At 42.7% G+C, this 11,923-nt stretch overlaps 1 protein-coding gene across 1 annotated transcript in view; it reads left to right on the forward strand.

Annotated features, from left to right (window-relative positions):
- The first annotated feature begins 831 nt into the window (after positions 1-831).
- Positions 832-11,923, forward strand: part of Adamtsl3 (ADAMTS like 3) — a 353,079-nt gene continuing 341,987 nt past the window's right edge. Inside the window, exon 1 of the mRNA XM_010621186.3 lies at positions 832-926. Within this exon, the coding sequence (XP_010619488.1) occupies positions 858-926 (69 nt within the window). The 5' untranslated portion in view covers positions 832-857. The remainder of the gene's footprint in view (positions 927-11,923) is intronic.

The raw sequence follows: 11,923 nt of genomic DNA on the forward strand, positions 1-11,923 counted from the left end.
GCCCGGAGTCGCCGCCTCGGGTCGGAAACAGCAGCACATTTGCGGATCTCATTAGGCCAGGCCCTTAATGCCTTCTCCAGATGGAGAGAAGCCACCGACCCGCCCCCGGACACCGGCTCCGCCAAGGCGCCCGCGAGGCGAGGCGAGAGTGGAGGGTGACCTCGGCTTTTCCAGTCTCGGCTCATTCTGATTTCCCTCTGAGTCTCTGCTAAGCTCTGTTGGTCCGCCCTCGCCTACTTTTAGAAGATTGTGCCTGGCCAGCCTGGGGCTTCGCCTTCCGAACCTCCCGCCCTTACCTCAGCTTTGAGAGCTGCGGATCTGGACCCAGAGAGCTACTGGTGTCACCTAGCGGGAGAAGGCCTGCTTTCAGGTCCTAGAATGTCACTCTTGCTGTGTGGCCTCAGGCAGGTCCCTTCCTTCTCTGGACTAGTTTAGTTGGCCTCAGACTCATTTTTGTCTCAAGGAGCAGCAGCTGGCAGGTGCCCTAACCCTTGGCTCTCTGCTGGCTTCCCGTGTCACATGCCAGTAGCCACACCCGGGTGCTGACAAATGGGGTGCTGGGCCACTAGGCTGCCAGGGCAGACATGTCCTGGCTTCTAGAGGGAGGGGCGTAGGGGTGTGACCGTGAGGTACCCCCGGAGGCAGGCTGCGCCCCTCCCAGCCTTGATGGGGACCCATCCTGAGAGTGCAGACTGATCTTTCCAAGAAAATAGTTATTTGGGCTTCGGGGTCACTTCCTCCCTCCCTCCGATGTGTTTCTTAAGTCTTGAGTGCTGGCATCAGGGCCAGAACTGGTTGGAACCCCACTCCTCCCTCTTTTATAGGTTGTGAGTAAGACCCCTTAGGAGTTGGGCTCCATGGCTTCCCGGAAGAGCCCCTGGTGGTTGCTGGTATGGATGGTCTTCACACATTCTGCTCTCCTGCAGGTAACAGAAGGGAAGGGGAATGGTGGGCATCTCTCTGTTTACTTAGGAATATTATTCTAGATCACATAAATGTAACACAATTCCTTAGTGTTAGGTCTATACCAGAGAATTTGACTTTCCTGCTTCTAGCCTATGGTATTTCTGGTGGGTTTAGCTGTAAAGATAATCGCAATACCTTGAGCTGTCTCTAGATCCTGGGCAGGGCCTTGATACCACTGTGAATGGCATGCAGCAGCGATTGCCTGGGGCTGTGATAGACCTTGTTTTGTAAAATAGAGTGGCTGTCTCAATGTATGTATTGGTAGCCTACTGCCAGAAGCCAGGGTGGGAGAAATGGGTAGAGCCAGGTTCTTGTGCTAGCTCAGCCACTGTGTAAGTATTCTTTTGCTTCATCAACACATACCCCTCTGTTTTTTATACGCCTGTCTTGTTCATCCAGTTTAAGAGGACTGAGGCAGCTCCTGCATGGCATTGTTATTGCCTCCTGGGAAGACTCAGACCAAGGAGTGAAGCTCGTGTTGCCTGAGCAGAGAGTAGTGGCAAAATGAGAGGCAAAGTGAGGCAAAATGAGAACACAGGCTGGACCTACCAAGGGCAGTCTCTAGGCCAGGGCTTGGGATGTAGTGCCAGGTGGCTCCTAGCATGTGGGTGGCTTTGAGTTCCATCTCCAGCATCACAAGGTGTGGCCTCTACCCACTTTTAGCTAATCTTTGCTCTAAGTGGGAAAGCAAGCCCAGGATTGATGGTTCTTGCTTTTCAAGATGACTGGATCATCTAGATGGCTTATAAAGTCTTCTAGTTTACAAAGTAATGAAAGCCAGACAAATGTTTGAAGCCCAGATTCAGCCAAGTATGTGGCCCCAGATCTAAAGTTTTGGTTGTCCTGAGGGCGCTGCCGCCTCATGCAGTGTCTTGTGTGAATTAGAACAAGACAGTCCCTTCCTGAAGATGTAACTTCTCAGGCACATGGCTTGTTGGCCTCTACTCCCTCGGGGCCTAGCCCGGGGCCTAGCCCGGGGCCTGGCACTGAAAGGCTGGGCAATAAGGCTGCATGCATGAGGATACGTTATGTTTCACTCTCCTGGACTTGGTGCTTCTTCTGAGGCTTCTTTCAGTGCCACCGCCACTGCCACATGAATTCTGTGACTCACAGAACTGCTTAGAAGGAACAGCTTCTTCCCTGATGTCCCATTTTATTGATGCTTCCCCAGAGTCATATTTTAGTAGTTATCTTTTGTTACAATAAAAGCCATATATTTTTAGGGTGACTTTAGCATTTTCCTGGCAAGGTGGAATGTTGAGATAAAAGCATGTGGACTTATTTTTCTGTCACATCAGAGGATCTGAGACTGACTGCAAGAGTATCGGAAGTTTGTTCCTGGTCAAATGGGGCTGGGCCTTCCATGCACAGTGTGTCATTTTGCTTCCTTTACTCTATAAAATTTAAATGTGCTTTAAGGCAGTCTGTTGATCTTTAGCTAAGGGTAGTGTTTGCCCAGCTTGAATCATTCATGGACCTCTTTCGATTTTTCCATATCTGTATGCCTGTGGCCGTGTGTTTCAGGTCATAAAAGGAGGCTCCAGAGCAGTGGTCTCCATTATCTTTGCTTTCCGTGCTTGAATCCCAGACTCCCCACCTCAGTACTGTGTCACCCAAACATCACCGCTGCCCACCACTGCTTCATATCTGTAGAGAGAGGGAAATACTAATATCTACCTCACAGAATTGTTTGGAGAATCTAATCCATTGTGAAGCAGAAAGAAGTATAAAGAAATACAGTGCCTGGTGCATAGTGAGTGTACCGAAAACGTCAAGTCTGCTGCTTCCGTTGCTGCTGGTTAGCATTATGTTTTGAGCGAGCAGGGTGCCTGTATTTTCGGTATCCAGGTGTAGGGGGCGCTCACGAGGCATCCAGTGAGAAGAGATGCTGCAGAGGCTGGAGGCGGGGCTGTTCCTGCAGGTTTGCGCAGGTGTGGCCAGGGCTTTCTCCTTGGCTTTTCCCCTAAGTTCAGCTGGGGTTTAACATGAAACCACCCTCTGAAGCATCTTGTGAGTTTGGTGTTGGATGGGGCTGCCGGTGTGGGTGTCTCCTTAGCCTCATGAGTGCCACCGCCCAGTAGTTGGGAGAAGACTAATAGATGGTGAGTCTCGAGAGGTCAGGAGTATGGATGTTCCAGCTAATTACTTAAAGTATGATTTTCCTAATTAAATCATTGAATGCCTACACTATATTCACTGGCAGTAATTGATAGCCTGCAGGACAAGGCATGAGACTGCCGGCCCTGGAGAAGTTCACTGTCCCCCTCTCCCAGAGAGCAGGCAAGTCCTCCCTTCTTCCTGTTTCACAGGCCCTGGAAGCTTTTTGCTGCTCCGGCCCTCTCCTTAGGGACTTGATCTTTCCAGGGAAGACAGCAGCTGCTGCTCCAACTCTCTCTTCCAGCCTGATATATTTGAGAGCTTTTCAGATATTCTCCCTACACCTTGAGGATGAATCTCCTGAATTACTACTTGTTCCATTTTGGTCTTGCCTAGAAGAATAAATGGCATTCTTTGTCTACTAAGTGAACAATAGGATAGATTCCTAGCTCTCTGACAAGTTCCTTCTAGAAATGGTTATAATTTTGGTCACGTACATTTGCCATTATCTCTTCAAATAATCATATCAAGGTGGCTTCATGCATACCTGAGTGCCCCCTGCCATGTTTTCCTCTGGAGAGGTGCTACACTGCTTGGTTTCTTGACAGGTTCTGTCACCCACCTCCTATGACTCTGTGTCGTACATTTTCTGGAAGGTGACTCAAACTTTGACTGTCCCCCCTACCAAGTTATAGACATCTATTGGAAGAAGTGTCTCAAGGTGGCAATTTTGAAAGGTGGGAGACATTTGGATGAAGTCATCCTGAAAGGCTATTGGAAGAGTTGTCTTATCAACTCTATAGTGATCTTCTGTGTGGGGAGGAATTTGATAGTGTCAGGCTGTAACCCATATAAGCAGTGTCTCAGTTAGATCAGATCTCATCTACTGGGTCGGATGAGTGCTTATGTGTAAGACAGAATGGTGTCCAGTTTTATTTCTGATTGTGAGTTGGGAGGCTGGCCCAGGAGGCCAACCCTGCAGAGGGCTTGGAGGTAGGGTGGCCCTAGCATGGTTGTGGGTAGATGCCCACATGGCTCTTGTTGGCTTGATTGTTAGAATACAAGTGAAATTGTGGGGCATAGAGGATGGAAGCCTTTGGGATGTGTGGTAGGCAGATTTCTGAAACCCATAAATGTTCCCTTATATGGCAAAAAAGATGTCACAGTTGTGATTGAGGAACTTGGGTTGAGGATATTATCCAGGGCTATACAGTCACAACAGTTCTTATAAGAGGGACATAGAACAAGACAGAGCAAAGGAAATAGAAGATGCTACCTCAGAAACCAGTAACTACCCAGGAATGCTGGCAATCTCTAGAATGGATTCTCCCCTGGAGTCTTCAAAAGTAACTGGCCCTGGTGACAGTCCTCTAAAAACTCTTTTCAGATTTCTGACGTCTAGAACTGTAAGAGAATAGATTGGTTTTAAGATACTAAATTCGTAGGGATTTATTACAGGAGCAAGGGGAAATAAGGGGATCAGGGGTAGACTTTAAACCTTGACTTTCCCCCCACAACCAGCAGGCACTCATAACCTAGGTGCCATCCCAGGCACACAGAACAGACATTCTCATAAGACACGTGCTGCTAGCCTTCAGGTCTTCTTTTCACAACAACCTCCTGCCCAGGCTACAACAATCTTACCATCCAAGTTCTTCCAGTAACTCATGGTGTTACAGACACCCTTTTCAGTCATGCTCAGTGAGGATCCAATTGCAGGGATGCAGCCCTGTATCAGAACCCAGAGATCTTGGTCCATGGTTGAATCAGCACACAGTAGTCCTGACTCTAACATGGCCCATAATTTCCTTTAGGTCACCCTTGATTTGGCTGATCTTCATGAGTTGTAACTTGAATGTCTATGAGTATCGACCCATCTCAGGTGATCTCTGAGGTCTGAACTGTAGAAAGACACAGTTTTAATGAGAAGTCTCAGCTCAGTGGGGGTATGTATAGATATAGAGCCAGTCATTGGTCCAGCCATACCTACCTTGTCTAATTCCCTTTTCCACCTATGGGGTGTCCTACTTCGTTAGGTGCCACGACTCTTTCTTTCAGCTTTTCCTGTGCCCTCTTGGTAGCAGATATAACTTCTTCAGAGAGCTCTGCCAGACCTTCCCTGCAGCAGGTGGTTCAGTGCTGACTTGCCAATTGCTGCTGGGGTCTTCTCACCCCGGTTGGGAAGGCACCCTGATTGGGTGGGAGCTGGTGAAGAGTTTCAAGTCAGCACTTGTTGGCGCTGTCCACTTGATCTGTAGGAAATGCATTTAGCTGGCAGGGTGGGAAGCCAGGATGCTACACTGCTGCCTCCTCTCTGTCTCACCAACCCCTTCCATTCTCTTTTCCTTACTCTGGCAGGCTCAGGGACAGCTCAGCAGATCCACAGACTAAGCAGCTGCCCATCCAGAAAACGGAATGCTGGCTTCACTTTGCAGGCACCCAATCTCTTTTTCCTCATTTTCATTTCTAATGTGTTCCACTGTACTTGTGGATATAGCATGATGCCATAATATTTCAGACACATTTTTGTTGGACATTTGGGTTGGCTTGTTGACTTGTATTTATTGGTAGCCACCTGTGATGAACATCGTATAATTACGTCTTTGCACACGTTTGCTTCCCTAGAGCAATTCTTCTTGATGAAATGTGCTTTCTTCTCATCACTCTGTTTCAGTTCTGAGTAGTTTTCCCAGCTCTCCAGGTTTTATGTCATGCATGTACTTCCTGTGTGACTTTGTCCTCTAAGATGATTGTGGGTGAATACTCCAATCTATGTTGGCCCTAGTGATGGAGTCTGAGCACAGACCTAAGTGGATTCAGACTCCACTTTAGTTCTGTGCTGCACCTGAAGCCTGGAAATCTGCCACCTGGAGTAATGGGCTGGATCCAGAGAGAACCCAGGGGTAGCACTGTCCTGGTTTGTCACCTGAAACACCTCCAATCCTCTCTTCCTCTCTCTGTAACCTTTCTATCTCCTGCTCATTCTTTGGCTCATCTATGACTCCTTTTAAATGCTACCCAGTTCCAGAGCTCTGTCCCTCCCTGGGCTGTTCCCAGGCATTGACTTTGGTGAGGAGGTGCTGAAGGCACATTAGGACTCCATTAGACCCCAGGGAGGATGCTTGGGAGGCATGAGACAGTAGTCAGGCTGGTAACAATGAGACCTGAGACTCAGTTTGCAAGAGCGAAGTGGTGGGGCTGGCGTGCACAAGAAGAGGATGTGAATGTAGGAATCACTTTAGAACTGGAGGGGACAGAACTTGACATTTATGGAATTGTGGGAGGTGGAAGAATAAAAAAATCAACCAAAAATCTCCAGGTTTTGGATAGGAATGTGACAGTTCACTCTGGGGAATTACTTGTAAACCTTTAAGGAGTAGGTTTGGGGAATGATGTGGTTGCAGAAAGTTGAGAAACTGAATAGAAGAAATGTGCAGTGAGAGGGAAACAGGATCATAATAGAGGTTTTTCTTCACAAAGTGTGCTTTACTATATCTGTGCTCCAGAAGGGAAGTATCCAGGATAAAAGCAGAGATTAAAGATACACGATGAAAAAACATCCCAGTTATATGTAATTGTTTCATAACGGGGAAAAAATAGGCAGTGTTCCTCCACTGCATTACTAATGGTTCTTAAAACACTAAAGCTAACATCTTATGGAAACCACATTTCAAGGTTTATGATTGCGATTGCTCTCAGTTTATTTTTACAAAGATGCTAATTTCCATAAATAGCATGGAAGCATAAGGCAATTTCCTGTCCAAGTATTTTATGCAATTACTTTCTGGAATTTGTCAGTGCTGAACAGCTATAAATTATTGTGGTCAAGTACTCAGGATCACATTTGTTCTCCAAGCCATCATTTGTAAATGTAGAAGTATTTTATTTTGAAAACAATGTAAAGCTAAGGAAGGATAACTATTTTATTAATAAAAATCATTTATAGTATTAAAGAGTTCTTTAAATTCTCTTTTGAAATTCTTTCTGTATTTTTATGCTCTAAAACAAAACAATCCTACATTATAAAAATAAGAATAAGTCAAAAAAAGGCAAAGATGAAAATAAGTATCACTTTTAATCCTAGCACCCGTTAAGACTTTTTGTATGTTTCCAATATTCTTTTGAGAACATTAGCATATAGGTATCTTTAAAGAAGTAATTAAATGTTTAATAACTACTTAAAAATTGAATAATGTGAAGAATATTTTCATGTCATTAAATATTTTATAATAATATTTGATGTTCTCATAGCATTACATCATTTGAATGTGCCATGCTTTATTAATTAACTCCTCACTTAAACATTTAGATTGGTCACATTCTTTTTTCTGTTGCAAGAATTACTGCTATAAATATACTGGCAGATCCACCTTTTCCCACATTTGAATATATTTCTAAAAATGTATTTGTCTAGACATAATTTTGGGCTTAAAAACTATGTGAAAATTTTAAGTCCTTTGCTTTTTATTATTAAATTCCCTCTGGAGTGTTTCCATTAGTGTGTGTGCTTACCTTGTAATGGTTGGCAATAAAGATTAAGAAAAGTTTTTAGAGATACTAAGAAATATTCTTAGGTCATTGGTGTTACTACTTCTGTGAATTGTCTCCTTAAGACTTTAGAAATAGAATAACAAATTTTCAACTTCATATTTTTGCCCAATTTTCTTTTGAAAGTTTTAAAATCATGTGTTCTTTATGTACAAAGTATATTAATCCTTTGTCTTTTATATATTGCAAATAATTTTCCATTTTGTCAGTTATATTCTATTTTTATTTATTTATTTTTTGATGTATTGATATTTAAAAATTTCACGTATTCTCCTTTGGAGTCTCTTTTGAATTTTCTACTTTGGCATCATAAAGTCTTGTTGAGAGAAAATCTGTGTACTCTGCATCTACATTTTCTTCTAGTCTTATGTTTCTTTTTAAATGTTTAGATGTTTTAGGATATGTTTAGTCAGTTGTTGGTCTCTTCTTGTGCTAATTCATACTTAAGTTACCATAGCTTTGTAGTGTATTCATTATCTACTGAGGCAAGGCTTCCCTTCATTATTGTGGTTTAGGACTAGCCAGGTCTTTAAATTATTTGGTCATATTCTGAGAATTTAAAATCCTATGTTTTAAATGGCTGATGGCATGATGGAGGAGTAATAAAATTTTCTCTTCTCAAAACTACATATAATGGTCATCAACAAAAAGTGATGAGGAACTGGCCCCAGCCTCCACATGTAACCGTGAGGGCTTCTCTGAGTTCCATGAAGTCTGATCTCAGGAAGAGGATTCTGGTGGTGACAAGTGTCTCCTGGAGTTGTGAAGAGGCAGAGCTTCTCTAAGGCTGCCTGTTGTGATTGTGCCTGTCTAGTCAGCTTTGGGTAAAATACGAGACTTGGAAGAAGTGGATATCATCTCTGGAGGCTTCAGTTGACAACAAAAACAGCAAGGTTCCCAGAGTTGAAAGGAAGACTTTGTGACAGAGTTCCCACTCTCAGGTATACAGCACAGTCTCCTGCAAAAGGGAGGTGCAGGAGGCAGAGAAGACAAGGTTTTCCTAATGAAGAGCCTGTGGACCAGGGGCTCTTTTGAGATCCTCACTGACTTGAATGCTGAAAATGCATGACAGGTAGGAGTGTAGGGTAAAGGAAATCACATGTGGTGATTGGATAAGGTGGACACCAAAGCATAATTGAAGTTGTGGGCGACTCTGGCTCATTCTTCATCTTGTACCACATACCTTCTTTTCACTGTTCTTCAGTAAACAGCTGACTGCATTAGAAACAATGAAAGTAAACACAAGGGAATCAAGCAACTGGAGATGTGCTGGACAGAATGGGGTATCCTACAGGACAAAATGCAAAACAGATGTGCAGATGATTATAGAAAAATGATAACAAAGGAGATTCAGTGTGTGCAGTTAGTATTTCTGAAAAGGAGAACAGAAATATATCCAACAATATAACTGGAGAAAACTTCTCTCACTTTTTTCCCCCAGCTCTTTGTAAATACTGATCTTGCATCTCTCTCTCTCTCTCTCTCTCTCTCTCTCTATCTATCTCTCAATCTGTCTCTCTCTCCTCTTTCTTTCATTCGAGCATTACTGAAGTCAAGTTTGTGATCTGTCTGATTTTTTCATTTGTATGGGTCTCATTTTGGGTGCTATGGGGCATGATTTCTTTATGCTTGAACATGCATATTTTCATCAGGACATGATGCAAATAGTTTTCATGGAAATAATTTTTTTGTCTTCAAAAGTATGAGTATTTCAGAAAGTTTCATTTATTTATTTATTTATTTTGTGAGACAGAGTCTGGCTGTGTGTCTCAGGTCGGTTTGAACTCCCTTGTGTAGCCCAAGATGGCCTCAAACTTGATCCTCCTGCCTGAGCCTCCCAAGTACTGGGATTACAGGTGTGCTCCAGCACACGTGGCTGTCAGGAAGATTTTTAGAACAACAAATTACTACAAACTTTGTGGCTTATTGTTAGGAAAGTTTTTCTTCTTTAATGTGGTCTTCACATGTTTAATGTTTTTATTTTTCTTCTTGTCACTCTTTTCCTAAACTCGCTTTCGATTATCTTGCAACAGCTTCTTTCAACTCTTCTATTTCCACCTGAACTTTGTAAAAGTGAGTTGTTAGCTTGAGTCATGTGTCTAGCATTACATGTTCTTTGACTACATTTTGCTTATATTTCTTTGTATTTTCAAGAATCTATGTGCATTGATCTTGGGGGGGCTCTGCTCTGATAGGTGTCCTTTCTCTGTGGGGCTGTGCGCCATATGTCTTGCATCTTCTTCTGACCAGAAGAGGAGGCAGATCATGTTTATCTCTCGCTTATGATAGATATAAGGGCAAAACCGAAGACACCAGGTTTTCCAAGCTTCCTTGGGCATTGTTTTTGCTAACACCACACAGGCCAAAGCAACTCATGTAGCTGATGCTGTTAGCAGGGCTTAAGGAAGGACTCTCACCTACCACAAGAGAAGAGCAAGTTAGATGGCCATACTCCAAATCCCTGGGTCCCAGAAATGTGCTCCTGCCATGGAGATTGTGAGTATGTGTGTTGGGGGAAAGAGGAAGGACTGCATCCACTTAAAAAATAAGCTAATCTACTGTTGTGGCAAAGCCAGGCTTTTCCTAGAGGCTGAATAAATGCAGAGAGCAGGCTTTAATGACTAGACTCCTACCACCTTCGTAAAGGAGTATAGCTCAGTTTCAGAGGAGCTGATACAATGAGGAATTGTAGCCAGGTTTCCCTTTGTGGTCCATCCCAACTTTTCCTCATGGGACAAATGTTCATACAAGATGAAAAGAGGCTTTGATACTTTCTTGACTGTCTTGCAGAACCCTGACCCTAATCCTAAACCCAAGTGTGTAGCAGTAGAATCCCAGGAAGTTGGTCCTCTTTGCACCCTTGCTCAATATTTCCTTTTGTAAAAAAACAAAACAAAACATTCCTTTTCATTTTAGTCCAATTGATTCCATAAAAAAATGGCTAATAAAGACCTAACCAGCTTAATCTTATGGCCCACCGATGGGCCATAGTCACACTGCTGTGATTAATGGGCCCCATTCTCTGCTTACTTGGGTGTCACTGTGCCCCCCCTCCTGGTTGGCCATCACCAAGGGTAATTGCTCCCCCGCAGTGGTACCTACCTCAGTAGAACCACAGCTGCCAGTGGTGTCCATATAAAGCCAGAATTCCCAGCATACTGCATCACCAGGGTTCTTCAGCACTATCTACATGATTATATTTTTTACTTCTCTGACCTAGTAACATGAGGAATCATAATAACATGTTTCCTAGTATTGAATCATCCCTATGTTCCTGGCATTAACTGTACTTGGCCATGACATATCGTCTGTTTAATATTCAGCTGGATTTGGTTTGCAGATATTTTATTGAAAATTACTACATCTGTATTCATAAGAGATGTTGGTTTGTATTATATTTTCAGGTTTTTATATCAAGGTTTTTACTAACCTCATAAAATGAATTGAGGCACTTTTCGTAATTTTTCTTTTTCTGGGTCACTTTAAGCGGCACAGAAATAACCCATTCCTTGAAGGTTTTGAAGGACCTGCCAGTGAAATAAAGGGGACACCGAACCTTTTTGGGGGGATATGTCTTTGACAGCTACTTTTTATACAATTATTGACTTATTCAGGATTTTTTCTTCCAATATTTGGTTATTTTTATTTTTCCAGAAACCGCTTTCATCAGAACTTAAAATAATTGGTAGGGCAGAGCAAAGGAGAATATTTTCCAATTTTTCAAAATACTGTAAATTACTTTGCTATTCTGATTTATTTCCTCTTCAGAGAATATTGTCTTTAAATTTTTTTTTCTTTTTATTGAGGTTATTGGTACAATCTAGGTATACAATACAATTACAACATTCATCATTGGGATTCTGTACCTTTACATAATAGGTCTTGATTCTCATTTTTCCCCTTGTCCCTGCCCTCCCTTCATCCCCTCCTCCCCTCCCCATTTACAAACACTTTATTTCCATTTTTTCAGTTTCTCATATTTTTTTCCTCTCCCTTATTACCTTTCCCCCACCCTTCTCACTTTCCCTACACCTTTAGCCCTTTACTTCCTATTTCACATTATTAATTATCTCATTAGGATCCTGTGTACTATTGTAGTTTTTCATACCAAAGAAACTATTCGGTATTTCAGTTAAAGAAATCTCTGTATGAACATTAAAAATAGGGAATCCTAAAATAAAACTAAAAAGGAAAGTAAAAGAGAAAAGGCAATGCTGTAACATCAAAATAATCCTTAATTCTGGAGATGAAAATGGTCCCTGAACATATTTAAATTGCTTCTTGCTCTTATAGTCTTATCTTATTCTTTTTT

Source organism: Fukomys damarensis, unplaced genomic scaffold, assembly GCF_012274545.1.
Source record: "Fukomys damarensis isolate Sample0158 unplaced genomic scaffold, DMR_v1.0_HiC HiC_scaffold_7, whole genome shotgun sequence".
NCBI lineage: Eukaryota > Metazoa > Chordata > Mammalia > Rodentia > Bathyergidae > Fukomys > Fukomys damarensis.